The sequence below is a fragment of the Podarcis erhardii genome (genome assembly GCF_964252035.2).
Source record: "Podarcis erhardii genome assembly, chromosome: 12".
Lineage (NCBI taxonomy): Eukaryota > Metazoa > Chordata > Lepidosauria > Squamata > Lacertidae > Podarcis > Podarcis erhardii.
In genome coordinates, this window is record NC_138513.1 from 24,915,608 (window position 1) to 24,943,025 (window position 27,418).

A 27,418-nucleotide genomic window follows, 5' to 3' on the forward strand; every position below is an offset into this window, starting at 1 on the left:
AGCATGTACAATAGGCAGCTTTCTCTAATAAAAGCCTCAGCTGGCCAAGTAACCTTCTCTGCACTTAAATTATCCACACATAACACAGCAAAGATAAATACTTTCTTGTAATGAGTTGGGCATATTAGAAATGTATAGATGAAAGAATATTTCATCTATACATTAAGTAGGTCTTACTCAAAAGTGACTGAGTCTTCTTTCAAACACATAGAGTGAAGTTATTGGAGGCGTGAAAAGAGGAGAAGTTAGGGGACAGAGTTGACTTTAAAAATGCCTATGAGTCAACACCACTTGGGAGAATAAAAAAACACCTACACACCATGAATAAAACCAACTTGGATGAAAGAAAACAGCAGCTTTAACCTGCCTGATGGCTGACAATTTTGAGGGCTGAATGTTCTGTTTACATCTTCAATCCTCTTTGCAGTTACACACTTACTTGTCAAGAAAGGCCAATATTATAAGTAGTCAATTACACTGATATAATCCAGTGTGAGTTTCCAGCTGCATCAAAGATGGCAGTCAAAAGTTGCATCCTAGCATACCAAATTTGGAATTAATTAGGTATTAAAAAAATTAGAACCACCCTCCTCTCTCTCAAAGAAAACAGGATTTTTGGTTAGCAGTTCACTACAGCCAGAAAGCCACAATACAGGAAATATAAGCAGTCTTCAGTCATGGTAAAGCTCATGTTACAAGTGGGTGACATCACTGATGTTTCACTTCACAAGCCACAGCTGACCCATGTGGCTCAAATGAAAAGCAACTGTGCCAAAAGACTCTCTTATTGGTCTAGATGTGGCAAAACATTCTTGATAAATATGACATAAAACACTGCAACTCTTGTCTCCTTGGTGTAAGGCACATCTTATGTTGTAAGACTCCTCTTTATTTTGACTTCTCTGCCCTGATATATTACATAGTGTTTTAATGTGTTTGAGAGAGCCTGTTTTGCTTCCTGGAATTTCCAGATCTAGCAGGGAATCATGAAGTTACAACATATATTGAAGACATGGTTTTAATAGTAACATTTCACCATTCCTCTGCTATGCTAGAAATTACATCTACCACAATAGCAAATAATAATGATGATAGATTTTTTAGTAATAATAATAATTACTACCATTATTATCTAACAGAATTATAGCAAAGAACAAGGCTATTTGATGCAGTCATCATATACTGCTGGTATTTCACAAAGAAGTCATGTATAATAGACATAAACAATTTCTCTGTGTTCTAAAAACTGTAGCTATGTACTCACTAAGAACAGAAGGGCCAACATGACTTTTATCAATAAACTATTTGCACTGCTGTTACTTCTCCCTTCTCTTCCCTTTTGTTCTTTGCCTTGTGTTCAGCATTTCCTTGCCGCTTCCTTTTTCCAACAGTAAATCTATCCCTTCTTTTTATAAATTGTCCTTTGCCATCACAGTATTGAAGAAAGAAAATTCTACAGAACACAGTCTGCTTTTTACCTTCCATTGATATAGATTTACTCCTTCATGTGGCATACTATGAGATTGCTGTATGTTTAGCACTTTAGTGGTTAGCCAAGCCAAGCTTAATTCACAGTCACTTCTAATGTGGTTGCAAGTGTCAATACAAGATGGTTCTGCTTCATACATTACACACAGTGGGTTTTTTTAATGAATAAGTATCTGTGTAAAGGCAGCTACTGCTGGGAAAAACTTGTGAGCTAATAGGTTCCCTTACACAGTAAATACTAGCCACCCCCATGTGTGGGAGTTGTGCTGAAACAATCAGAAGTGATGTGATAACTTCAGCATGCCGCAACCAAATGTGGGAATCTAGCTTCAGAGGCAAAAAAAAGAAAGAAGGGGGGAGGGATAGGTACAAGAAGAGGTATGTTTTACTCAGAGCAAACCTGTTGAAATTAATGGATTTAGTCATGTTACTTTTTACTCTGAGTAAAACCTAGCTGAATACCACCCATAGAATTATTGCCAGGATGAATGTACTATGGCGCACACACCTGTCCCCCCCAAAAACACAGTTGCTATGGACCACTGAAGCATAGCTGGCAAATTTTGCCTGGCTGAAAAATTCAGTGGAAGAATAATTGTTGCTTACAACAGCATTTCAAGTCAAGGAAACTGACAGACACTATTACTATTACTATCACTATCAGTTCAGAAGGAGATACTTTTCTACATCAATATCATACTAAAAGGTTCACAAATTGAAGTGAATGTTCTTCTACAACCCTTAAGCGCCCAAAGTGGATGATCACATCGAGACATAGCTAGCTTTTATATTAGTAAAGATTAACTAATGCAATTGTTTAAAAGATTAAATTATACAATTGGAGACCAGCCTCTACCAAAGGTGTCATGGACTTTGAATTACAGATAGGTAGCCGTGTTGGTCTGCCATAGTCAAAACAAAACAAATTCCTTCCAGTAGCACCTTAAAGACCAACTAAGTCAGTTCTTGGTATGAGCTTTCGTGTGCATGCACGAAGAAATCTGAAGAAGTGTGCATGCACATGAAAGCTCATACCAAGAACTGACTTAGTTGGTCTTTAAGGTGCTACTGGAAGGAATGGACTTTGAAGACGCTTGAACTCAGGCCGAAAGGGAGAAATGTGCTAAAAGGAAGGCACGCTTGGCAAACCCGCACCGTAATGAACTCTCGTCCGGAAACTTATGTTCCCACTGTGGAAGGACGTGTGGATCCGGAATTGGCCTCCATAGTCACTTATGGACTCACTGTTAAGACCATGTTTATGGAAGACAATCTTACTCAGCTACGAGTGATCGCCAAAGAAAAAGAAGAAAATACTATGTTTGGTGCCCCTTTGCAGAATTGATAAAACAGTCAGACAAAAAGATTACATACCATTTTCTTCAGGTTTCAAGTCTAATAAGTCATCTATGGCTCCTAAAAATGGCAAAACATAAGGGAAAGTTATTGAGCTGTAGGCTCTTATATGTACATTTCATGCTTGCAGTTATACGCTTGCAGTTTTCTTTGGGCAGCAATCATATGCAACTTGTCTGTCAGTAAGTCCCACTGAACTCAATGCAACTTACTTCTGAGCAGGCATGTATAGGGCTGCACTGCATGTCTAGGAGACATACCTGAATTCTCTCTGTGGTTGAAGCTCTCCCCAAAAGTACTCAGGATGTCCTTAGTTTCTTCTGCTGTAACCAAAATATTTTCTAGGTCAGAATCTAAAGTGCTTTAAACATGGAATGTGCTTCAAAGGTTTTCTAGTATGACACTCTTTGCACTGTTAACTTGCAGTTAGGATTTCACATTTAACCTGAAACTATCCCAGATAAATTATTTACCGGTGGTGTCTTAAAAGTCTCCAGAACCACACACACACACACACACACACACATTCTATATATTTATACTCTCTTAGACTCTCTCTCTCTCTCTCTCTCTCTCTCTCTCTCTCTTTTCAGTACTTTGTAGCCTACTACTGGGCACTCACAAAAACTATTTGTGGTTCTTAAAGGGTCTCCTTTAATTCAGTAGGTTGTATTAAACAGTAGTTATGCTTAGAATGAACCCATTGAAATCAGTTGACTTAAGTAGCTTGAGTTCATTCATTTCAATGGGTCAACTCTGAGCATGACTACCACTGAATATTACACAATATCTTTCCAAAGCAAAACTCGTTTCACAAAAACACCATGATCTAGGTCTAGTGTACCTAATGGGTGCCACTTTAGGAAAGGCCACTGAATCAGTTCCAAATATGGTCGACCATTTACCAAGTTTAATCATTTAAGGAAGTGATAAATATCAGCATTCTAATCTTCCTTATTTGGCCATCCTCCCAGCTAAGCTAATCACCAGCACAAGACAGAATGTTGTGCAATTAAGAACATACTGCCAATAACAGAGAAAGGGTTGGGTTCCTACTTCTGTTACCTACAGATAAAATCCCATTTTGTTCTTCAAAGTATATTTGATGATGTCAAAGTCTCCCCTCAATTTGCAGCTGCAGTGTGATTTTGATAGTGAGGTGCATCTGTTCCAGGTTAGGTAATTGGTTTACAATGAAATTATTTCAAAAATGCAGACCCCCCCCCCCGCCAGGCTGCCTACAATTAGAAATAGATTATGTTTTTGCTCCAGTTAATTATCCATAAATCCAGCTGAATTAAAATACTTTTGACGATGTTTGGTAACCTTGCTCTTAGGCCCTCACCTGGAACAAGTTAAAACCTCAACCAAACCCAGCTCCACCACACAAAAAGCAGGGAAGGTAAAAAAGTCTGGTGTGTTTGGAGAAGCACAGCAGAGAAATGCAACTAATTTAGCAGTGGCCCCAATCTATTTTTTTCTGGAAAGAGGTGAGGTGTGATGGTACCACAATACAGGCAATAGCTCTAGCACAGTGAGTGCTGTATTATAGAGAACAGGCTGGAGGTCACTCAAAGTTATGGCAGCAAGTAGAAGGATATGGAGGCCTACACTCCATGATATTGATTTTCCAAGGTGCCTTTAGAGTTGTTAAATAAAATCTCTATTCTTAGATCTCTGCTCTTAATTGATTTCATGTGCTTTGGATTTTTAGAGCTAGGATAAGAAAACCCTGACGGAGACAATGCTATATACACTAAAGTAGTTTGCAGGAACAAACTGGCACATAGCATCTATTAGGATGAATGAGAGACTTTTAAGCAGGCTCAACGTTTGAAAGGCATAATAAAAGAAATACCTGAGCTGGTTGATTCCTTGGTGTGACTGTCCTCATCTAACGAAATCAACCTTAAATTGGAAGGTAAAAAAACAAGAACTTAGTTTATGCTGTGGTGTAGCATGCTATTGGGGGAAATAATGGCAAAAAGTTACAACTGTCTCTGCCCCCTCTCAGTTTTTACGCACCATGTCACGATACACTTAAATTCCAAGGTGTTTTCAGAAAACAAAAATATGTTGGCATTTCAGGCAGTAAAGGTACAGTGACAGGAGGATAATCCTTCTAAATGTAATGGTCAGTGCAGTGACTCAATCAAAATGAGTTGGGGACCCTGTCTAAATTACAATCTCCCCAACTCCCCTAACTCTCTTTGTTGCCCTGGTGATTTCACTTACAGCCGTATTCACTTCTTCTTCATTTTCTAACTAATGCAAAACAGCATTTTAAAGCAGTCTCACTGGAGGCTCTCACAAGCAAGGGAAGTCAGTGTGGTACCTTCCAGATGTTGGGCTCCAGATCAGGCTCAGCAGGCACAGCCAATGGTTAGGAACAATGGGTGCTGCTAACAACATCCAGGGGGCGCCATGTTGGCTATCCTTGCTTTTGAGATTTAGAACTTGGTTTATTTTGTTTTCTTCTAAAGATTTAAAGAGAGCAGAAGATACTCAATGTTCCGTCTGGAGGACAAGAGGAACTACTCTCCCCAATACGGTGTGGAGGGGCCAGCAGAACCACTGAATAAGCAAGAGGACTGATTACATGGCAACTGACGTATACTGGCTTGGCAGGGATCATTGCTATTACTCTGCCTGCTGTCACTCTGTGATTTTATCTGAACCATGAGCCCAGAGCTGAGGACATATCAGTTGCGTCTTTAGATATGCAAGAACACCACAGGCCAAGTCGAGTAGCAGAAGCTTTTAGAAATAAAGCTCTGGTGCAAAGCAGGACAGAACAGGGAAGAAGAAAAAGGAAGAACACAACATGAATTTCTGAGCCACTTATGCAGTCAGGCTGAAAAGGAAGTTAACATCCGTCAACTTATTTATGTGTTCTTTTTGGTGTTCCTCATGCCTGTTAGAAGTGCTTTGCTGACATGAAGTCTCTATATCTAGGAAGAGGCTCCATGTGGGAATTTTCTTCACAGCGGCCTTTCAGAATTTCTCGTATACTGTTAAGTAAGACATTTACATGAACTGTGAAGAAGAGTCTTAACCTGCTTCCCTTGGAACACAATAGGTGGAGTGAAAATGGCTATCTAGAAAAGTGACTCAGCAGTGGGTGTTCTTAAGCTTCCAAACCAGTAATGTAGAATCTGATGCCCTCCAGATGTTGTCAGACTCCCAACTTCCATCAGCCCTGGTCGGTGTGACGAAAGGTCAGGAAGAGTGGAAGCTGTGGTCCAAAAACATATGGAAGGTCACAGGTTCCCACCCCTCATTTAAATATCCAAAATTAGAAAGACACAAAGCAAAATTATCTAATCTATGTCACACTGCTACTTAAAAACATTTCCCCCACAAACAAAAAACATTTTGGAGAAACTAAAAAGCCAACGAAATGAGGTCTAATGACAAACACTGAAAGCTGCTCTTCAATGAATCAACAACTAGCCTTCCCTTAACCTTGAATATTCTAAACAGCTGGCCGTGTGATTACAGCAAGGCTCATACCCTCCTCGCTGATTCTGGATGTTTCCATAGAAGGAGGATCACATCTCTTTCTCCTTTTCACATGTCCCCATCAGCCAAACTACCAAAGATTAAGATACAGCCTATCTGTATAGTGCCTCTTGACACCAGTAACTAGAATCCCACCAGGCTTAGTTCTCAGGGTATACTCTTACAGCGTACTTGCCGCTGTACTGGATCACTTGCCAAACCCTGTATAGATTACAAAAGCTAATCAGTGCTCAAAGTGAGCAATGGATATGTTCCAATTCATGTGTGCAATAGGAGCAGTGATGAGGAGGCAAAGTATAGAGAGAAATGTGCTTATATCTTCTGTATGATATACCTAAGATGCTTATTACTTTGCTGACCCACAGTATGTCAGTGAGGAAGAGCAAAAAAGGGAAAGGGGCAGCATTCGGGAGCAAAGCCCAGGCACAGCAGATAGGTGGACTAATGTAATGTAATTAATATCTATGCAATGTAACACTTTCCCTATGCAAAAGGGCATCTGTAGGGAAACTCATGAAACATGTGCATGGAAGGCAAAAGTCAATGTGTATTTTGCATGCCTGCAAAATATTTTTCAAATGTGTTGTCTGCAGGGAAAAATATTACAAGGGGAAAGAAGAAAATAAGAAAGAGATTCAGCTAGGGGAACAAAAAGATCATAAAAAGGAATGGGTGTAGAAAGGTTCTTCCATTCACTTCAACCAGTTTTTGTGTGTTTTAAAATGAGAAGGTGATTTCCAGGCAAACTCAGAGAAGCTTCCACCTCCTTCCCACTGTCTTCTTTTTGGGATACTCATACACTTTGGGATTGGGGGGAAATATGCATTTTCCTAACTGTAGAGCTAAAAATAATCTGAAAGCCCATTGTCATCCACAGTATTATTTTCTTCCAACAGATTCTTATCATATGGCTTACTGATTCTGCTGATCATCTTCTAATCTGGCGTTCTCTAGCCGCAATTCCTCCTCTTTTTCTTCACTCTCCGTTAGTTTATTTACAGGCTCTTGTAAGCTCTGGGTCACCCACCAATCAATGTATGAAAAAGAATATAGAAAGACAACAAGAAGGAATCCTGAAAACTTATCCAAAGTTGCATTAAAACAGTTTCATAGTGATGGAAATTACTTTTATCTAAACAGGAAAAATGAGAGCTCCTGAAACATTAAGAGGCCAGCAATTAAAATTCAATGAAAAATAACTTTAATGGAAACAGAATGGAAAACAGGTAGGTAGTTCGATATATTTGATTCAAATGTAATAGAGATGATTTTCAAAAGAAAAGCTAAATATACACTGTGGCAAATAGGCAGAGATGACCCATCCTGCCTCATATGCATTAAAAAAATACTGTTAATATTAGGCAACAGAGGCAAAGGGCAGCTTTGATATACAAGGTTCTTACGAATAATCGGTAAAATACCACAACAAGCTTTTTCTTGTCTTGTTCCCATCTGTGATTCAACTATGCTACACATGAGAAGACTACTATGTAGGAACATCAATGGTTTTCACTTGGGTATCATGTATTTTGGGGGATCTTTGGGAAAATTAATAAATAAAGGGGGGGGGGGTGAGAAAAGAAATGGGCTCGACAACCTGGACAAAATGCTCTATGGGAGCCCACCTCCCAGACTGTGCATGTTCTCTGCCTCTCACACACATCCCTCCTCCCCCAACCTCCTTCCTTTCTGCTGCCTGATAAGTGAGCGAAAGAAGGGGCTCAAGGAACAAGATCCCCTTTCTTTACTTTGTAAATAGAAAGAAAAAAGGACCCATTTATCCCCTTCCTGGAGAGAGTTTGTGGACAAACTGGCCAACTTTCCCTTCTTTAGTTAAGTACGAGATAAAGAGACCTGGCTTACCATGCAGAAGGAAGGAAGGAAGGAAGGAAGGAAGGAAAGAAAGAGAGGGTTGCTGTTGCTTTCATCAAAACATTTTATGGAGGTTGTTGAGTTCCAGCATACCCACCAACCTTTGTGAAATAAAGCTGAAGAAAGCAACAGTGCTTGTTCTTTTCCACCTGCTCATGCAATCTTCCATTTGGTTTTCTCCTTTTCTCCTCCTTTCAGGTCATGTGACAGTGGCAATAGTGACTCCTATGTTTTTCCTTTTCCAAAGGCAGAACAAAGCTCCAGACAGTTATGCCCATCACCTTAAATTCTCACAGTCCCTCATGAGCCCAGAGGCTCAGCACTTTGAGAAACCAAGGTGGTTCAGAAGGGTTGTTCCACATCATGCCCACTATTTTAAAAAATGGTGTGTGGGTGTGGGTGTGAAGGAATGAAAGGAGGTGAAGAAAAGATGTTTTGGGCAACTGTTGCTGATGGGCTGCAGTCATCTCCCCACCCTGGGGACATCAGGGCCATGGAGCTATGATGCATCGTTCAGTTCTAGTACCACCACTGAGTGAATTTTATTAAAGTGCATGCCACAATTAGTTTGTTAGGCAGGAAATTCCTTTGGTGGCCTTGTGCTCATAAGAAGCACTTTTGATCCAGCAGAGGTCTCCATTAATGGAAGAAGAGGGGAAGGTGGGGTGTTTTTTGTTTGCCAGTTCATCCTTCCTCCTGAAGCATCTAGATGTTCTGAAGGGTCCCTCACTATCTGGATTCATTTTTTGTGATACTGGATTCTACAGGGGTAAATTGGCAAAAATCGCCTCCCCTTTTCATCCGTTAGTAGAGGCATTCACAGGATCAAAAGCTCTTCCATGAGTGCAATGGCTCTAGCAGGATTCCTCCCATAGTCTTTAAGGCAGAGCTTTCCAAACTGTGTGTTGCAATACGTTAGTATGTCAGCTGCAGTGTGTACATGTGTTGCGTGATAAGTGTCTGTATTTCTTATAAGGGGTTAGTTTAATCTCTGGTTTGCTAGTAAAACTGAAAAACTGTGTTGCAGAATGATGCATGTCTAAAAAGTGTGTGATTTGATGAGTCTGATAATAGTACTTTAAAGATGTTTGACTAACATGTTGTCACCCTACCATGCACGAAGAATGTTATTTTATGCAAATACAAGTTACAAACAGCAAAAACAAGATTTTTAAAATTAAATTATCTATCCATCTTTTGAAATACTAGGGCACACAATAAACCAGGTGGGGCACAATCAGATTTTCTTCACACATTCTCAGATGATCTACCACAAGGTTCTTAATTCCAAACAGGGTGCCAAGTGGAGAATATTCCGTCTTATCTCCATTAGCTCCTGTGTTGGTCCCAAAGCTAAACAAACTGATTCACTAGTGGAGGTGTTGCAAAGTCCTGCCAATGTAATGCTGATCCAAAAACAGCTGTTCGTACTTAAGTTACCTCTGGTATTTTTAAGTGTTTTTAGTTAACAAACAGGCAATTTCATTTCTTCCTCCCATCACAATAAGCTTTTCTATAAATATTTACATGAATTAGAAGCCCAGGAGATGCATATATTCCTCAAGCAGGTGAATTAACAGAAGAGGCAACAGCAAAACACTTATTAAGGAACATTATTGCCTAGTTGAACCTTGATTTAAGCTTGCAAAAAAAGCAATTTATATAAGATGAATATTTTTTACACAATAATTATTTATACATAGTCTAGGCCCGGTCACCTTTAGAGACTAAGAAATTGCCTCCAGATGATTTATGAGAGTTGGTATAGGTTTTTTTTATGTGACAATGAGTAACAATGAGTGTGTAAAAGCAGGGTAGGAAACATTTATGTGAGCTACTAATTTTGTATATTTGACATTTGAAACAGTCACTTGATCAAGATCGCCGACTGATTTTGAAAGAATATATTTCATTAAGGAATTTCTATGCTTTTCTTATATCTGGGGGTAGTGGCGTCACTGTGGTCTCCATCCAAGGCACTGAGTGTAGCAGAATATCCAAATGAACACAACCATAGTGTGACCTTATAACCCTTGATAGCTTCACCCTTGTCTTTTTAATTATTCCAGTTACCTGAAATGTTTTATACTGTGATGCCAATAAACGTATTTGATTGATTGACCCAGATACCAGTTACACCACTTAGATCAGTAACAGCAGCAGCATAGTTCAGGACTAAATAATATCACCCTATAACCTTGTGCTCTTACATCAATCTAACATCACCCAAATGGAACCATCTTTAAGAAAACATATGAATGGACATAAAACCCAGAAATAGATTCACAAGTTTTAATGTTTCTGTTTTCTTAGACACCTTAGAACAATATTCAGAAGGGCCATTTTCAAGGGCATAGATTCTGGTTGCTAAAATGCTAGTTGAGGTAGCAAAACAGGAGTTCAAGTAGGAACACAGGAAGCAGCCTTAATACTGAGTCAGACTGGCCCACCTAGCTCAGTTCTTGTCTACACTGACAGGAGTCTCACCAAGCCCTCATGGACATGATTGAACCTGTGACCTTTCTGCAGGCAAAGCAGGTCCTCTACCACTGAATTATGGTTAGCATTCCTTTGAAAAAGGAGGAGTACTGCAGGTAAACACGCCATTAACTGTCTTGACCTACTTCTGGTCATTCCATCTTCGCAAATGAAGTGGATTGTAACCAATGAAAGCTTATGCAATATTAACAACTACATAATTGGTCAGAAAAAGGTGCCACTAAATTCAAACTTTGAATAAGTTAACCAAAAGCCTACATGATAATCCTAAGCATACAGACAAAAGGGAACATGGAAAGAAATTGCAAAGAAAGCAGCACACTCACAATAACTGCGTTCTGGATTAGGAAAATGAACACAGTACAAGTACTAAAGCCAAACTTTGAAATTTATGCCAAGCAGAAAATTAAAACAAAATACATGTTAAATGAATATGTTATGGCAGTTTCAGTAGCATTCTGGTACAAAGTTATACAAATTGTTTTTCTTTTTAACTACTAGTGACAAGAAGAACTAGGTACTTGTAAATAAGGTTTATTTTTAAAATAAATAAAGTTGAGTAATAGGAACGACGTATCTTCTGGCGATGATAATGTTAAAATACAGAATACATGAAAGCAGCAGATAGAAGCTGCTGATGAAACTGTAAAGACATTAATTTATCTCACAGGCTTTGTAGCGGCCTCTGTGTCTAATCAAACTCATTTAAAATTGGGAATGGACTCCCCCTCCCTTTTGCAAGATACATAGCAACCATATAATACAATTTGTAATGTAACAGATAACAGATACAACCCCATCAAATCCTATTTGCCTTTTCATGAGAAATGGTGAGGCTCACAGCAGTAGTTATGATTACTAGGTCTTCAGACTCTACTGCAACATTTAAGAATTTTAGCCTCCTTCTCAGGGTTGTGGAGATGACAAGGAACCTAGTTATATTTTCCTGAGCTCATCTTCAACATTTCTTCAATAATATTTTCTAAATCATAAAATAGTGATGCTTCACTACTGACCATTGAGAAAAGGGAAATTGAGAAAACACTGAAGGTCCCCTAATACAAGGTTACTGCAATTTATCCTTCCACCATTTCCTTCCTCACATATTACCATTCTTATTTGTTCCTATGTCCTATTTTCTTTCTCTGCTTTCAATATTAAAGCAGTTAAAATAAATTTATTTATCTAACAAAATTTATATACTGCTTGACTGTAAACAGAACCTCTAAGCAGTTTACAAAGCTAAGTGGTTTACAAAATATCCAGGTTTAATAATACCATATGAATGGTGTGTCCATGTTCTCTGTGCAGCATATTTCAAAACTTAAAATGTTAATCTTTAACAAAAAAAGGAGTCAAGAGGAATCAACACTCTCCTAACAATAAAAAGAATGAATCCTGAAAGCTTGAACAAACTCCCCTGGTTACCCCCAAGCAACAAAATTCTTGGACTTGTTAGTGCATTAAAAATATTCTCTTAAACACAAATACAACTATCAGGAAACACAGCTGCAATTACATTACTTCCACAATATACCCTGAAGCTAAGAAAACAATTTTTATCAGATTGTTCATTACCAGAGTTTAGTGAAGAGAGAAGAACTCCCACTGCTAAAGCAATGTATTATTTCCAGACACGTTCCCAAGGGCAGAGTCTCTCTTTCTGGAGATAACACTTTAGCATGAATAAATGATCACTTCATAAAATTGTTGATTTATTAATTATATTATTAACTAAAATAGAAAACTGAAAAGTAAACCTGTTGAACTTAAAAAGCCTAACCTTCACCAAGTTGTACTCAGATCCTAGAAAACCAACAGCTGCAGTGTGGTCTGTGCAAATAATTATTTAACGAAACTAAGAACATGCTTATTCTGCATTAGGAAGGCAAGGCATTCCAAAAGATAATTTTCCCGTATGCTCATTTCTGATAACAGGAGAACACATAAGCAAGCTTCACTAGTATGAGTGTGCTGTAGTGGCTATTGTGTTGGACTTACTGACCAAACTTACATACCTGCTTAGCTTCAAATTCAAATATCTGCTTTGTAACAAAGTTCAAGGCCAAACTAGATGTGATATGGATTGTGCAGCTGGTTTATTTAACTAACCACTGTTTGTTTTAAACCAAAATTCCTGGTTTGCATATAGCACTGAGCAGTGATTCTTCTGAACTTGACAGAATTCCTCGCCAGGCCATGCAGGGGTGGGGAGAGGGGGTGAGGCAGATGCTTTGCTCTAGGCGACTGAAGACTGTCTGCAGAGCACCAAACCATGGTTTAGAATTATAAGGTAGAGGTAAAGGTACCCCTGCCCATACGGGCCAGTCGTGTCCGACTCTAGGGTTGCGTGCTCATCTCGCTCTAGAGGCCGTGAGCCGACGCCGTCCGAAGACACTTCCGGGTCGTGTGGCCAGCGTGACGAAGCTGCAGCTGGCGAGCCAGCACCAGTGCAGCACACGGAAACGCTGTTTACCTTCCCACTATAAAGCGGTACCTATTTATCTACTTGCACTTAAGAGTGCTTTCGAACTGCTAGGTGGGCAGGAGCTGGGACCGAACAACAGGAGCTCACCCCGCCGCGGGGATTCGAACCGCCGACCATACGACCAGCAAGTCCTAGGCACTGAGGTTTTACCCACAGCGCCACCCGCGTCCCATTGGTTTAGAATTACATGCATACCAACCCAACATTATGGGTTACATACATGGGTTGACCCAAATGTATGGGATTACAACATACATTTTAACATTCTTCTTAATACATGTTAGAAGTGCCTGCTAGCATAGTGTGTGTGGACTAGCTGCACTTACGATATATAGAAATTGATGAACACTCCTAAGTGTAAAAAAGTTCTACAAAAAGGAAGCTTGACACCCCTCTTTCATTTATCCAAATTACTTTGCCAAGTAGGCTAGAAATGAACAAACCACTATATATGCCTTACCTTTAGCATCATGAATTCATATGGCTGATACCCTTTGAAACTTTCATGAATAGCTGCCATGGTATGAGATGTTTTTTCCCAAAAGTGAAGTAGGGTTGTCTGTAATGGAAAGAACCAATGAAAGTTAACACTTGCATGTTGACTGACACTTAAGATTTCCTGCTCATATACCCAACCTTAGCCTTATGGGGAGGAAAACTTGATTGGACTGCTACATAAAGGCAGGTGGGTATCATTATTAAGCAGAAGTTCTGGTTTAGTGGATACTTTCTTTTCCGATACCTGGTATGTTGTGAGCACATGAGACAGAAGATTACATCGGCTTGCTCCGAGAAGATCCACTTTTTGACAAACGTCAGTTTTCAGTTTGTCAAAGTTCAGTTTTGCATGGCGGACTTGTGCTTGGACCTATAAATATAGAGAGTTTCAGAGAGTAAGAGCTTCTTCAGATACCAGGACATCCCAGAAAACACCCACTCATCAGCATGTCTGTCTTATTTCCAAATAATTATTCAGCAGAGTCATTATTTGTTTTATTTAATGGATTTATAGACCACACTTCAATTAATAAGTTCTTGGAAGTACTAGCGAATAAATTTGATTCTCCAGAGGTAAGCAATATCCACAGAAGCAAATACATTTTCATGCTTGAAAAAGGCAGATTACACACACACACACACACACACACACACACACACACACACTTACAGTGCAGTCTCAACAAAATCTATATCAGGGCAAAACAACAAAACCCAAAGTTTGTTGCAGACGTAGCTGCTACCTCTCTCACTCTTGGCAAAGACAGACAATGAATACCAGTGACTAATGGTAGGTCCAGCTCTCAAACATGCCTATTCTTCCATCAATATATTAAGGTCATATTTCTCAGGTGACCCACTCTTTCTTAGACCACATTTTTGTCAACAGAAGAATTTTCAAACATTACCCTGGAACCTAATCCAGACACTTCCAGAGCTCAAGCCACCTGGGACGTCTTCTGACAATGTTCCTGCCCTGTTCTATAATATATTGACTGTCTACATTCTAATCCTACCATGTTCACACATTAACTTAGACACAAAGGTTTCTGTGCTTAAACTGGCAAAAGATACATGACACAAACGATGCATGTACTTCTGAATTATCTCACTCAGGCAACAGTGGCTGGGGGATGGAAACAGTATAATACTTCACCTTTTTTATTTATTGCAGGTGAACTCATTCACTTAAACACACAACATATGCTTTTTCACCTGATTATTACTAATTGCATTTATTAGTCTCTCTTTTTTTACACAAGGAGTGACCCAAAGCAAAATGAAACAAACATTAAAATGAAATATAATAAGCAGGACAAAATTAACTTAAACCATTCAAATCTGAGTATTTTTTTTTTGCATGTAAGCTTTTGTTCAAAATGCAAATACTGTGGATTGGCTTGACTTCACTTTGTTGCAAGTGGTATTAGAATATCAGACTTAAAAATACAGCAGGGTTGAAAAGACAATAGAAATGGTATCTATGTAAACTGATCTTTCTATTCCCACTCCCATCCTGTAAGGCTGCAAAGGATTGCAGTTGTGATCCTACCATTTCATTTTCAAAATATACTGTGTAACCTAGTGACTGGTTTAATAATAATAATAAAATCTAATATGCTTTACCCATATGTCAATGCACCCCAGGATTCATTACTCAAACAGCTTAGTCAGTAGTAGTCCTGAGCACTTCAAAATGGGCATTAACTGTAGCAGAATGGGCATTAGCTTCCAAGTATTTGTCTTTGGGAAGAGTATGATTAAACCAACATCCCATAATCTAGAATCCTGTCTCACAACATACTGTAATATCCACCAAAAAACTCATACATGCGGTCTTTGTTTATTACAACTGTTGTTTCTTAAGAGAAATAGTTTTTTTCTTATGCAACACCACAATTATTTTCTTTTTTAAGGGATGGATAACTTATAAACAGGAAAGGATGACTAACATTAGATGTACTTGACCCAATATGTAACATAAGGCCATATGCTTTCTGTGTCAATACCGGTTATTATAATACTTAGAGCACTGTGGTGTTACCAAATGCTACATGTTTTCCTCTGCCAAGACAGGAAATGTTCCAGTATCAAGTTTTATTAACACGGATGGATTCTATTTTATACTTGGAAGGTACAAGAGGTTCCAACACAGCAGTGCAGGGCATTGAGTACAGAATTTAGAACAGCAGAATCATAGAATTGTAGAGTTGGAAGGGACCTTAAGGGTCATTTAGTTGCAACCCCCCGCTATGCAACTAAAGCATCCATAACAGATGGCCACACAACCCCTTTTTGAAGATGGGGACAGTTCCCTGCCTCCCATCTGCAGGGAGCTCACCTGTTCTCCAAGAATTCTCAAAGATTATAGACAGAGGCTCTGAGATTACATCCACAAGCTCCTTTACTACCACATAAGGCCCTGGAGATTTAAATTCATTTAAGGTAGCTAGTTGTTTCCTTACCACCTCTTTTCCTATCTTGGGCTGTAGCTCCCTCTTTGCATCTTTTATTCTATTATCATTATGTTGAGAACTGCTTTCCTTTTCAGTGAAGACAGAGGCAAAGTAGGTGCTAAGCAGGTGGAGAAAAGAACTGCTTCTCTCTACAGGAATGGTGAAGAAGGAGCTATAGATGGACTCAAGGGCTGGCTTGATGGCAGCCCTTCTTAGAATCATGGTCAGAAATAGGTTGACAAACTCTTGTTTGGAGCTAGCCAAATTTATTATTAATACTGGAAGTCACATTGGCAAACCACAGTTAGCTTTGGGAAGGGAGGGGTAATTCACAAGAGAAGGAAATATGAGGAAAAGAGTGTGAGAGCTTGTGAGGTAGTCATGGTCTTCTAGGAGAATGAAAATATATAGTCTTTAAAATGAGCTCATTCCACACAGGCTAATCCTTTCCTACCAATCATTACCAAGGCAACTGCAGATGTTTTCAAGTTGTGTGACTGAACCCAGAGCCCCATGACTTAGCTATCAATTTAAATGAATGGGAAAGCTATTACATAACAACTTGCATCTGGGCATGCACTAGAATCCACCACCCACAAGAAATAATGGAACTGGAGTACAGGCTTCATTCACATGAGGGAAACAATGCATTACAGTTCTCGGAGTAAATAGGGATTGGGTCTACTCTTAGAGAGAAATCCCAGAAAGCGTTAAATTGCAATGAAATATTTTCCACAAATGTCTTTCTCCATATTGCCCCCTTATTACTCCTGTGAATGTTCCCATGAATGTTTTCCAGGAATTTTTCCTCAGACATTACCTCAGATACAGGTCACAGAAAAGTCTTTGCCTTATTAATGTTGGGACATTATCTATGTACTCAGTGCAGTAACCGAGTACTGAGAGGTAACAGAAGTATCTGTTAATTCACAGGACCTGACGCCTCCCTCTCCACCCTCTATTCTCAGATGACAATACCCCTTATGCTGGATCAGGATCTATAGGGGAACACATGCAGCTTTTTTGCTGTAAAGGAGATGAGATACGGTTTTCTAACCACAAACCCTGGGAATTTCCTAACTGAAGGGGATGCACTATGATGTCCAGCAGTAATATTAAGTTTATTAAACTTATTTTGTTTCCCCCCCCCCCTGTAAGAATGTCAGTGCACATTTAGCTCTTCACTGTCCCCAAAACTGATATAGAGAACTGAGCCAGGGAGGGCAAGATATTTTACTGGATATTTGCTGATGAAACAGAAATTGAGCTTTGAGATTTACAAAATGGAGTAAAATGTGGCAGAATGGGCTAGTTCTGGCAAAACAATTCTGGATACATAAACTGGTTTATTGAGCCAAAAACAAGTGTCATGTTCAAACATTTCCCTTTCCCCATTCCCTTGACATGCTGGCTCCAAATGTGATTTGCTTAAACTTGTTTCCCATGACATCTGAATGAACATCTTCAAGTTAACTCAAGTATTCAAGTTACCAGAAGAGTGTCTACTTTTGCAGAACACAGAAAGGGTTTAGGGGCAATAATGCTATGAGCTGTATAGGAGATATTTTAGATTTACAATGTAAATGGTATTTTGGTCCTGCCAAATTGTACCATTGTATTGTTATACTGAATGTATTTTTAGCGCATTCCTATGCATGTTTTTGCAGAAGAAAGTCCTACTGAATTCAAAAGGGCTTACTCCCCAATACGACCGCACAGGATTGCAGCCTTAGTTAACTAAGTTATGTATGTTTTTCTGTTGGCACTGCATTGTGTTCTATTGGATGAGGTGATTTAGCAGTGCACACACAACTGAATTATGGAACTTGCTCCTACAGGAGGCAGTGATGACCACCAACCTAGATGGCTTTAAAAGAAGATTAGACAACTTCATGGAAAGGGCTATTGAAGGCTACTAACCATGGTGGCTATCCTTTGCCTCCACAGTTGGAGGCAGTAATGTTTCTGAATATTAGATGCTGGAAACACGGGAGGAAGTGCAACTATACTGAAATCGTGCTTGCAGGTTTCCCCACAGGCATCTGACATGGCACTGTGAGAACAGGATGCTGGACTAGATGGGTCATTGAGCTGATCCAGCAGGCTCTTCCTATGTTCTTACAAACAATCTTACCCCACCAAGCAGGCATAACTAGAGGATAGGATTGCTCTATTAATTGCTTGTTGTAGTTTCTGATATTTGAAGGAAAACAGAACTCTTTGCTGCTTTGTTTTCTGATCATTTCAAATGCTGACCTTTTAGAAAGACCCCAAGCAGGCTCTATTTAGGCCACTAAAGCTGGAGAAAACAACAGGCACCCATGAGGTCAGAATACTAGAATGCTTTTGCTTTTAAACTGTCCCATCTGTTTGCTGCCCTGGGCTGCTTGGAGACAAAGGGCGGGGTATAAATCCCCTCAATGATAGTGTAGTTATTATTTCAATTTCTAACCTGGCTTCTGACTTCAGTTTCTAATGGATGAAACCACCATTAAACATGTGTGTCAACACAAACTTAATTTTGGCATATTGATTGTTCATTCATAGCCAGCCCAAATAAGGCCTTACACCACTCTCTAGAAAATAATTCTGCTCAGATTTTGCAAAGGACAGAAACCAAAAGGAAGCAAAAAGCTTCTACATTTCCATAATGTGTACAGTTAGTGGGTCATCTGCAGAACTATGTGATAAAAATGATTTACAGCTGGACTGAAATGGAGAAATAAGAGTAAAGAAATAGGGGATGCATGGAAAAGTAAACAGGAAGGAAACACAGCTGCTGGGCGGATGTTTTTTACAGAACAGATTTGCTATGATTGCCACTCTCGCTTTCAAGACTTGGTAGAGGGTTGGATTATACCTAATGTGGTCCATCTGCTTTACTTTTGCTACATAAATTAATTGCAAGCATAGAATGCAGCTTACTTTTCATCTCTTTTTCTCCATTCAAGACTAAAACACAAATATTGACTGAACTGAATTAAAGGAAAAACACACAGCTGACTGGGCTAGCATGCCATTTCTCCCTTCGGATTTTCACTGTTCTTGTCTCAGTGTTCAGTGTTCAACACTGAAAGCAAGTAAAACCTGAGCAGGGTGGCGGACAGGAGAGTCTAAATGGCACCTGGCAGGAAAGCGTTTCTGACACTACAGGCATCCTTTGCAAAATGATCAGTTGATTTTCAAGGAAACTGAAACTATTATTGTTCCATTAAGAAGCAATGCAGAAACACATCACTTTTACTAAGAAAAAGAGAATTTTAGTTTGGTAATAATTGGGTTTTTTAGGATCTAAGTTGTGTTTATCATCTCTTAGAAGGGATGGTTGGGATGGTTACATTTTAGTCTTCTTACCTGAATACTCCCATCCACATGTAAGCACTGCGGAGCACTACAAGACTTATCTTTGTGTAAGCACACACAGTTCATGATGCAACCCCCTTTTGTTTTCTCAAACTACTGCTCAATATTATCTAGTTTTGACAATAACAGAATACAAATCTCAGACTGCCCTACAACACCAGGTTTTGTGGCTAGTTGACAAAATTTCACAGAAGCAATAAAGGAACCGTCTATAACTTTATAATTTTTTGACAGAATTGGGTGAAGTTTGTAGTCATGGTAGCCCCTTTTAAGGGGATGCATACTGTCAGGTTTCAGAGTAGCTGCAGTGGTTTTCTTGTGAGGGCAATCTTTACAGTTTTGGGGGATTCCTCTAAGCTCCCCTAACATTTAGTGGGCAATTTGTAGGGGGCGGGAAGCACACACCAGCTTCGAGGTAAGAAATCTACTGAATTCCAGTAGGATAGATGGAGGCTCAGTCACCTTGAAGGTTGATTTAGATCAGGCATGGCCAAACTTGGCCCTCCAGCTGTTTTGGGACTACAATTCCCATCATCCCTGACCACTGGTCCTGTTAGCTAAGGATGATGTGAGTTGCAGTCGCAAAACAGCTAGAGGGCCAAGTTTGGCCATGCCTGATTTAGATAGCGGTCTAAAAGGAATGCTGTTTTGTAGAAAATGGTTTTCAGTTTGAAAATGGCATACATCATAGAATGGGTGGGTGCAAGAGATAGAGATGGCTGTAGGAGCTAGAGAATTATGACGAATGGAGAAAAACCAAACAGCTTTGGGCTTGATTTCTGCTCAATTGGCACCAAAAATCTCAGAAACCGAATTCAAAGCTGAACTGGCAGGAATGAATGTGGCAGAGGCACAAGGAACTGACCATCCCACATTTTCCAAACAAGCACCATTAACAGAACTAGAAAAAGAATGCAGAACAGACAATGACAAGGTGATATACCGTATTTTTTGCTCTATAACACGCACCTGACCATAACACGCACATCGTTTTTAGAGGAGGAAAACAAGGGAAAAAACATTCTGAATGAAACAGTGGGTGTATCATTTTTGTGCTTCATGCTGTGGCCACAGACATGTGATCTGATGGTGAATTTGGGGTGACCCAATGCAAAAATCCTGAGAATCCCTGTGGATCCATGCTTTGTAACCACGTTTTTGCACCATTGCAGCCCCAGGCAACAGTGGGTGCGTGATTTTTTTGGTGCAGGCTGTAGCCATGGACATGCTATGTGATCTGATGGTGAATTTGGGGTGACCCAATGCAAAGATCCTGAGGATCCATGTTGATCCATGCTTTTTAACCACATTTTAAGTGGGGAGGGAAGGAAAAACACAGAAGGGACAAGGAGCAGGAGAGGGGTGTGCAGAGAAGCAGCTGGCTAAGAATGCAGGAGAGGGGTATAACGGGAGGGAGGAAAGGAAGGCAAAAGTTTTCCCTCACCTACCCACCCAAGCCAGCCAGCTCTCTCGCGCGCGCTCTCTCTCTCTCCCTCCTGCATGTTTTCACTCTGCTTTCCCCTCTGCTTGCCTGGAGGGGAGGGGCTTTCCCTGCTCTTTGTTCCGTTTGAGCAAACACAGCAAGGAAACAGAGGTGGGTGGGCAGTAAGACCCTGAGGCAGAATGCCGGAAAGCAGCCGCTTCCTCTTTTCAGGTTTCCCTTCTCGGAGACGCGCGATTTGATTTTTGCCTGCTTTTTTTTGCCTCCCCTCGCACCATTTGGCTCCAGGGACCACACATTCGCTCAATAACACGCACAGACATTTCCCCTTCCTTTTTAGGAGAAAAAATCTGCGTGTTATAGAAGGAAAAATACGGTATTACTTTAACTTCCCTCCCCCAAGGCACTGTGATTGAAGAGCCCTGGTGAAATCATTCCAATCAGATTTTCAGTCAGGGAAGAGCTCACCTTGCCTCCTCTCTCCACATTGGCATTTTCCTTGTATAGCAAGCTTCAAACTCTGAACAGACCTAGAACCTAGGCAGAGTGTATATTTTATGATGGTTCGTATTCACATTCAATCTGTTACAATGTATCTTCAACCAATTCGCAGCAAAAAAGACTGAAGGAAAATGGTTCTCTTTCCAGAACAATATGCCCAATATGGACCATGCCACTATAAGACTGCCACTCCCAACTGCAATATGTAAAAAAAAAGAATTATGAGTGCTTTTGATTGTCTATATTGCAATATACTTGTGGCTGGTGACATAAACAAGGCACACACCAGGGAAGGAGAGGAGAGAGACGTGGAAGAGAGCCACAGTCCTCTGATGGCACAGCTAGCCATGAAGCGGGGAGGAAAGAAGAGGAGAAATGGTGACACCATTTTGAAAGCCCCTTCTCTCACCTCAGCTGCTTTCCTGCCCAAAGAGCCAGGTTGCTTTATTTGCCTGAGGGAGGAAAGTTCCTACCAAGCCATCCTATCCTTCTCCAGAAGTTGACTATTGTCTTTGGAAGAACTCCATAAGCGTGGCTGGAAAAATGAAGAGAGAGAGAGACTGGCAACTGATGTGTGTGTGTGTAAGAAAACGAGACAATTTCTGGCCTAAGTTCTAGTATTAGAAAGTTGACTTCTTTCCTTCATGGATGCAGTAACTAACTTCTTTATTCCATGGGAACTTCCCTGCTTTTTTGTGGGGAGGGAAGGAAAGAAGATAGTTGTTGCACTGGAACAGTCTTTTTTTTTATATAGCCACAGGAAAGGGGATAGGAGGAAAACAAGGAGTGGATTTTTATGGAAATAAATGGGTTCTACAGCTGCATATTGTTTACTTGTATTCACAGTCCACCTTTCTTCCATCAGGGAACTCCACACTGTCACCTATCCCAGCACTGACCAGACCCAGATGTGCTTAGATTCAGCAAGGTGGCAACCTCATGTGGTGGGAGCCATGCTCAATAGCTAAAAAGAGAGGCTACCACTCAGGTATGTGTGCTAGTCATTCCATATGCCCTGTAACCCTGCACCTTTAATTGTGAGGGCATGTGCAAATAATCTGTAGTTCTTCAGAAATAAGGAAAACCTGCTTGCCACATGCTGAGAGGCATATTCCAAGACTCTTCCCTGATACTGAACACAGATTCCAGGCTTTATCTCTGGTGATTCATAGCACAAAGGAAACATTGGGCAGGGCACCTTTTTCTCTGTGTGCTTGGTCTGATTCATATGTACACAAGAAACTGTGTGTTCAGATTCAAGTCCCTTGCTTCCTGAGAAGCAGAGGCTCGGGGGTATGCGATTTGAAGAAGAAAAACACCAGGACGTGAGCAACAAGCTGAAGACCTATGAAGAAACGGTTTTGAGGAAGGATGCCAACATTGGGATATATGTTCTGTGCCCTGGCATCGGTGGAGTGAAATGGAGTGGGCATGCAAAGGAAACTCTGAAGTATATGGGTTAGCAAACTCCAAAAGAAGGTGACAAGAAAGATGTGTGAGAGGGAGAAAAAGAGACGGAGAGGCAGAGAGAATGAGAATAAATTTACCAGCCAAAAATTGGCTACCAGACCTCTAGGATCATTTCCGTTGTAAACAAGGGGTGGGGCACATTCCCTTCCTGGTAAACATCCAGCGCCACGTGCCAGTGGTAGGTAGAACCAGAGGCAAAATTGGATGGAGCAATGTTTGTAAAATTTTATTTTTTGTACAATAGACTAGCATCTGCATACGCTCACTCACCCTCCTCTGTCCTTCATCTAGACAAGTGAAGGGCTTTATTACAGTTCAAGGGCACATTCCATTCAGACGAAAACGCTCAGCAAGTGTGTGGAGCTGGGCTGAGTGAGGGGTGCTGCCTGGAGGCTGAGAAAAGTCCAGTTTTTTACCCAGTAACATTAGTTTTCATGTAATATAGGGAATCAGCCTTTTATATTAACCTGGCCTGCATTACGAAGATTTCTTTTTCTACTTAACAAATTATTCATTCATTAAGATCAAGCATAGATAGCTTTCCTCTCACAGAAGAAAACAGGAGACATCCTGCAGCAACAGAACTCTAAAATGCAACCACTCACTTACTCCAGGGCTGATAAAATATTTAAAAAGTAGGAACAGCATCTCTGCTGCAGCAACCCTCCCCCCCACAAAAAAGTAGAGGTGGCCAATGCGTCTGATGTAGAGAATTCAACAGGTTCATTCAACAAGCCACATGCTTAAAAGTACAAAACAGTGTGCAAAGATATTAAAAAACATAGCTGTTCTTTATAAAAAAATAAATAAAACCTTTTGATTTATGGCTGTGGGAAAAAAGTCAAAGAGAAAAAAAATGTAAACAGGAGATTCCATTGATTTTTTTTTAACAAGAACCTCTGGGACAGACGAGGGGGAAAAATGCCTTGTGGGCCATCTGTGAACAGTCTCACTGCTATCGTTTTGCTAAAGGCATCTATGTTTGCCAGGTGCTGCTGCAGCTTTGCTTGAAAGAAACAAATCTTGCTCAGACACATCATCGTTAAAGAGTAAAAAAAAATGTTTATGGTAGCGCTTCAGATTCCATGCTCTTCTGTCAAGAGAGGGAGGATAAAAAACAACCACCACGAACTGTTTTTTTAATAAAACAACAACTCAATTGCGTCATGCCTCTAGTAACCTAGATCATTAATTCATGTTATATACTTTGTTTTTCTTGATCATAATATCTCTACTTAACCTAAACCAAAAACCATGGGAGGAAATATTGAATCTAATTATTGAGGCAAATCTATTCAGGGGCTAACAATGTCACTAAAACACAGTAAGAGCAAATGTAAGTCATATTTACTGGATGTCTCTTAAGTTTTTAAACAATGAAATTAATTCCTATAGAAAAATTTCTCATTATTGTCTTCCTTCAGATTCCCTAATTTTATTGTTTAGCTATGTAAGTTCCAACAGAGGATCAGGAGATTATTATACACCCCCTTGTCGTATCTAGAATGTCTTATCAATTATGAGGAACAGGAAACATAATGCAACCTTCTTGGAACTATTATGGAGAATTTGGAATATTGTCTATATGATCAAATTGATACCTTTTCTTACAGCAAGAAAGGCGTAGACAAGTTTATGTTTTGTGAAAAGTGCAGTATTTTTGTTATGTATGCAAATTTGAAGGTACAGGACTCTGTACAACCATGTGCATTATTAAGTGCAAATTAAGAATTTTATGAAATGTAGCGTTTGATACATATTTGGCTGGGGCTGTTAGCAGTTGGATTCCAACAACATCTAGAGGGTCAGAGGTTTCCCACTTGTGATTTAGGAGATGTCATCATCCATATCACCAGAATCAGCTGCAGGGCCCACATGGCTACATTCCAGTTTTATGCACCCCAAGTACCTGAATGTGTTCTCAAATTATGAACATTTATTGCTCTATCAAGCAGATAGGACAGTCTTCCCATCTCATGGAGAAACACTACATATACCCTCCAACTACCAGTTACTGCTTTATAGAAAGTTTTGAGTGCTTACATTCTATCCTATGCATCTTTATGCAGAAATACCTTTCGTTGTGTTATGCCAGACTTGCTTCCAAATAACTCTGCTTGGATTGTAGCACGCGCCTCCAGAGCATCCTTCTCAGCTGAGGGATGCAGCAGCTCCATGCACCAGCCCCTCGCTGCTTTTTCAGGCAGCGTGGGACCTGCAGGGCACCTGAGCTGCCACAACCCCTCTGGGCACCCTCGCAGCCCTGAATCATCCCAGCATCTGACAGAGGGCCAGCGCCGTCTCTCCAGTGCTTGGGGGCCATGCTACACCGTCTGCCTGGCTGCCCCTCATGCCGCCCTGAAAGCCTAGCATCACTTTGTGAGACTCGCAAAAATGGTGTTGAGCTCACAGGACATCTGAGCTGTTGTGCTCTTCTCAGGTGCCCACCAAGCTCCAGCTGGAGGGCAGCTGAGAAGGAGGTAACAGGCAAGCACCAGCCCAACACTCCTTTTGTGAGCAGCACAGGGCTTTCAGGACACCTGAGCTGTTGCCGCCTCCTCAGGCTCCCTCCTGCTGGAGGGTGTCTGAGAAGGATGCAATGGCTCATGACGGGCAGAAAGGTGTCTACCCTGAAACCGCATCGGGGGGGGGGGCACCCCTCACGCTATGCCTCTGACACTGAAGCAAAGTCAAGAAGAAGAGTGAGCAATTATTGCTTCCCAGAGCTAGCAAGCAGCTTACATTTATAAATATTCACACTATAATGTAATCAAATATTACATCAATAGTTTAATATGAAGTCATCAGTCAGATAGCAAAAAAAGAAAGAAAAAGTCTAAAATATAATTTCATGATTAACGTTGAGAAAGCAACCTAAGGGCATTCTGTAAATCTACAGCATACTTCCCTTGGATCCAGCTCCAATATTTATCTTGTCCACACTGGCTATAGTACAACAGCAAGTGTAGCCATAATAGTAATGATGATGATAAACCTCTAACATAGTGCATTAACACATTGTTTTCTTTATTGTTATAGTGAAGGTCTGAAATGCAGTGACTGTTTAATATCAACAGAAAATCTTTACAGGTTGCTAACAACCCCAAAGCAGATATTTTCCCTTTGAGATGTAACAGTGAGCTGGTTTGAATTCATCTTAAGAAGCTGAGATATGGCCAAGTATCGTGCCAATGTATGCAGCCCCTTCACAAGCATGTGCCAGGAAGTCTTCAACTAACAATGGTTTCACATTTCTTCAAAAAACACTACAACAACAACCAGTACACAATAACCAGTCATTAAAAAAATAATCCAGGAAAATACAAGCTTCGGAACAATTCGGGATATTAAGCCACTGTTTGAAGTTAGTTTAATAATCTGTCTTATTCTAGGTTCCTGGTTTGGACAAAATGTGAAACTATGTTTAATAATGAGTTGTCCAATTTGACTGATTGCACCTCAGAGGAGTGAAGGGCTTGTGCACACTAGCAAAGGGCTCCTTTATATCCCCATTTATTAAGCCAAAATATGATTATCCAAGCATTCCCAGTGACTCATTCAGGTCTCTTGTTTGGAGGGAACATTGATACAGAAACTGTATTATTCACTGTAATACATACATTGAATTCTGCTGGATTCTGCATGTGCACAAGGGTTTTAAAAAGAGCCTGTTACCCTAGTTTTACTTGCATCACAAAGCAAGTGGGAATAACTGGAAGAGCTGTGTATCTACAATACCACTTTTATTTTAATTCCATTCATTAATTTAAAAGCACTTCTCCTAGAACATCATTTCAGTTTTCTATTTCTTAAGACTAAAATGGAGCAGATGGGGAAGGAAATCTCTCAAGGGCATTCAGTCTACAGTTACTACAACATTCTACAAGCAATACATCTTAAGATGATGTAATATGCTCCCAGAAGCTTGCTTCTATTTTTAAAGAGCAGTTTTCATTATGGATTTGAAGGGCATCTCTATCACACATTATTACACTGCTTTTAACCTATGAACAGCAATGATGTAGTCCTCCCAGCCATTTAATACATACTAAGTGACTGCAGGTAGACAGTTATTGATCATAGAGTAACTACAATGCTTTAACCAGTAGCCCTGCTATGGCAATTAAAATTCATGAAGTATATATGTTTACGTTAAAAAGATTCTTAGAGCATTCCTCTAAAGTGAATTTTCCTTTCCATTCTTCCTTCTCTCCCTCTGAGTAATCAGTGAGTGAAAAGATCACAAGCTGGCCAGACACAATCCAGTTGAAGAAGAAATTCATTGTCTCCTGTTCCAAAGCAACTCTCTGGAATGGAAAGGAGTTTGAAAAATGACACTGACCGACGATGAGTTTGCATTAGGGGTGCTCAGTGGCATCAGACAAGCCCTTAGCTGCAGTGGGGTGCTTCTGGGCTTGTCCAAGTGAAGAAGGTTCTGTTCAAGGCACCCTGTAAATCACCCCT

General features: G+C 40.2%; 1 protein-coding gene across 7 annotated transcripts in view; it reads right to left on the reverse strand.

Annotated features, from left to right (window-relative positions):
- ICA1 (islet cell autoantigen 1) overlaps positions 1–27,418 on the reverse strand; it is a 73,056-nt gene that overhangs the window by 10,137 nt on the left and 35,501 nt on the right. For all 7 annotated transcript variants that reach the window (XM_081882184.1, XM_081882181.1, XM_081882186.1 and 4 more), the window contains exons 7-12: positions 13,968–14,093; positions 13,686–13,784; positions 7,283–7,380; positions 4,703–4,752; positions 3,105–3,167; positions 2,863–2,904 (exon numbers count right to left, since the gene is read on the reverse strand). In XM_081882184.1, coding sequence (XP_081738310.1) covers positions 2,863–2,904; positions 3,105–3,167; positions 4,703–4,752; positions 7,283–7,380; positions 13,686–13,784; positions 13,968–14,093 — 478 coding nt within the window. The remainder of the gene's footprint in view (positions 1–2,862; positions 2,905–3,104; positions 3,168–4,702; positions 4,753–7,282; positions 7,381–13,685; positions 13,785–13,967; positions 14,094–27,418) is intronic.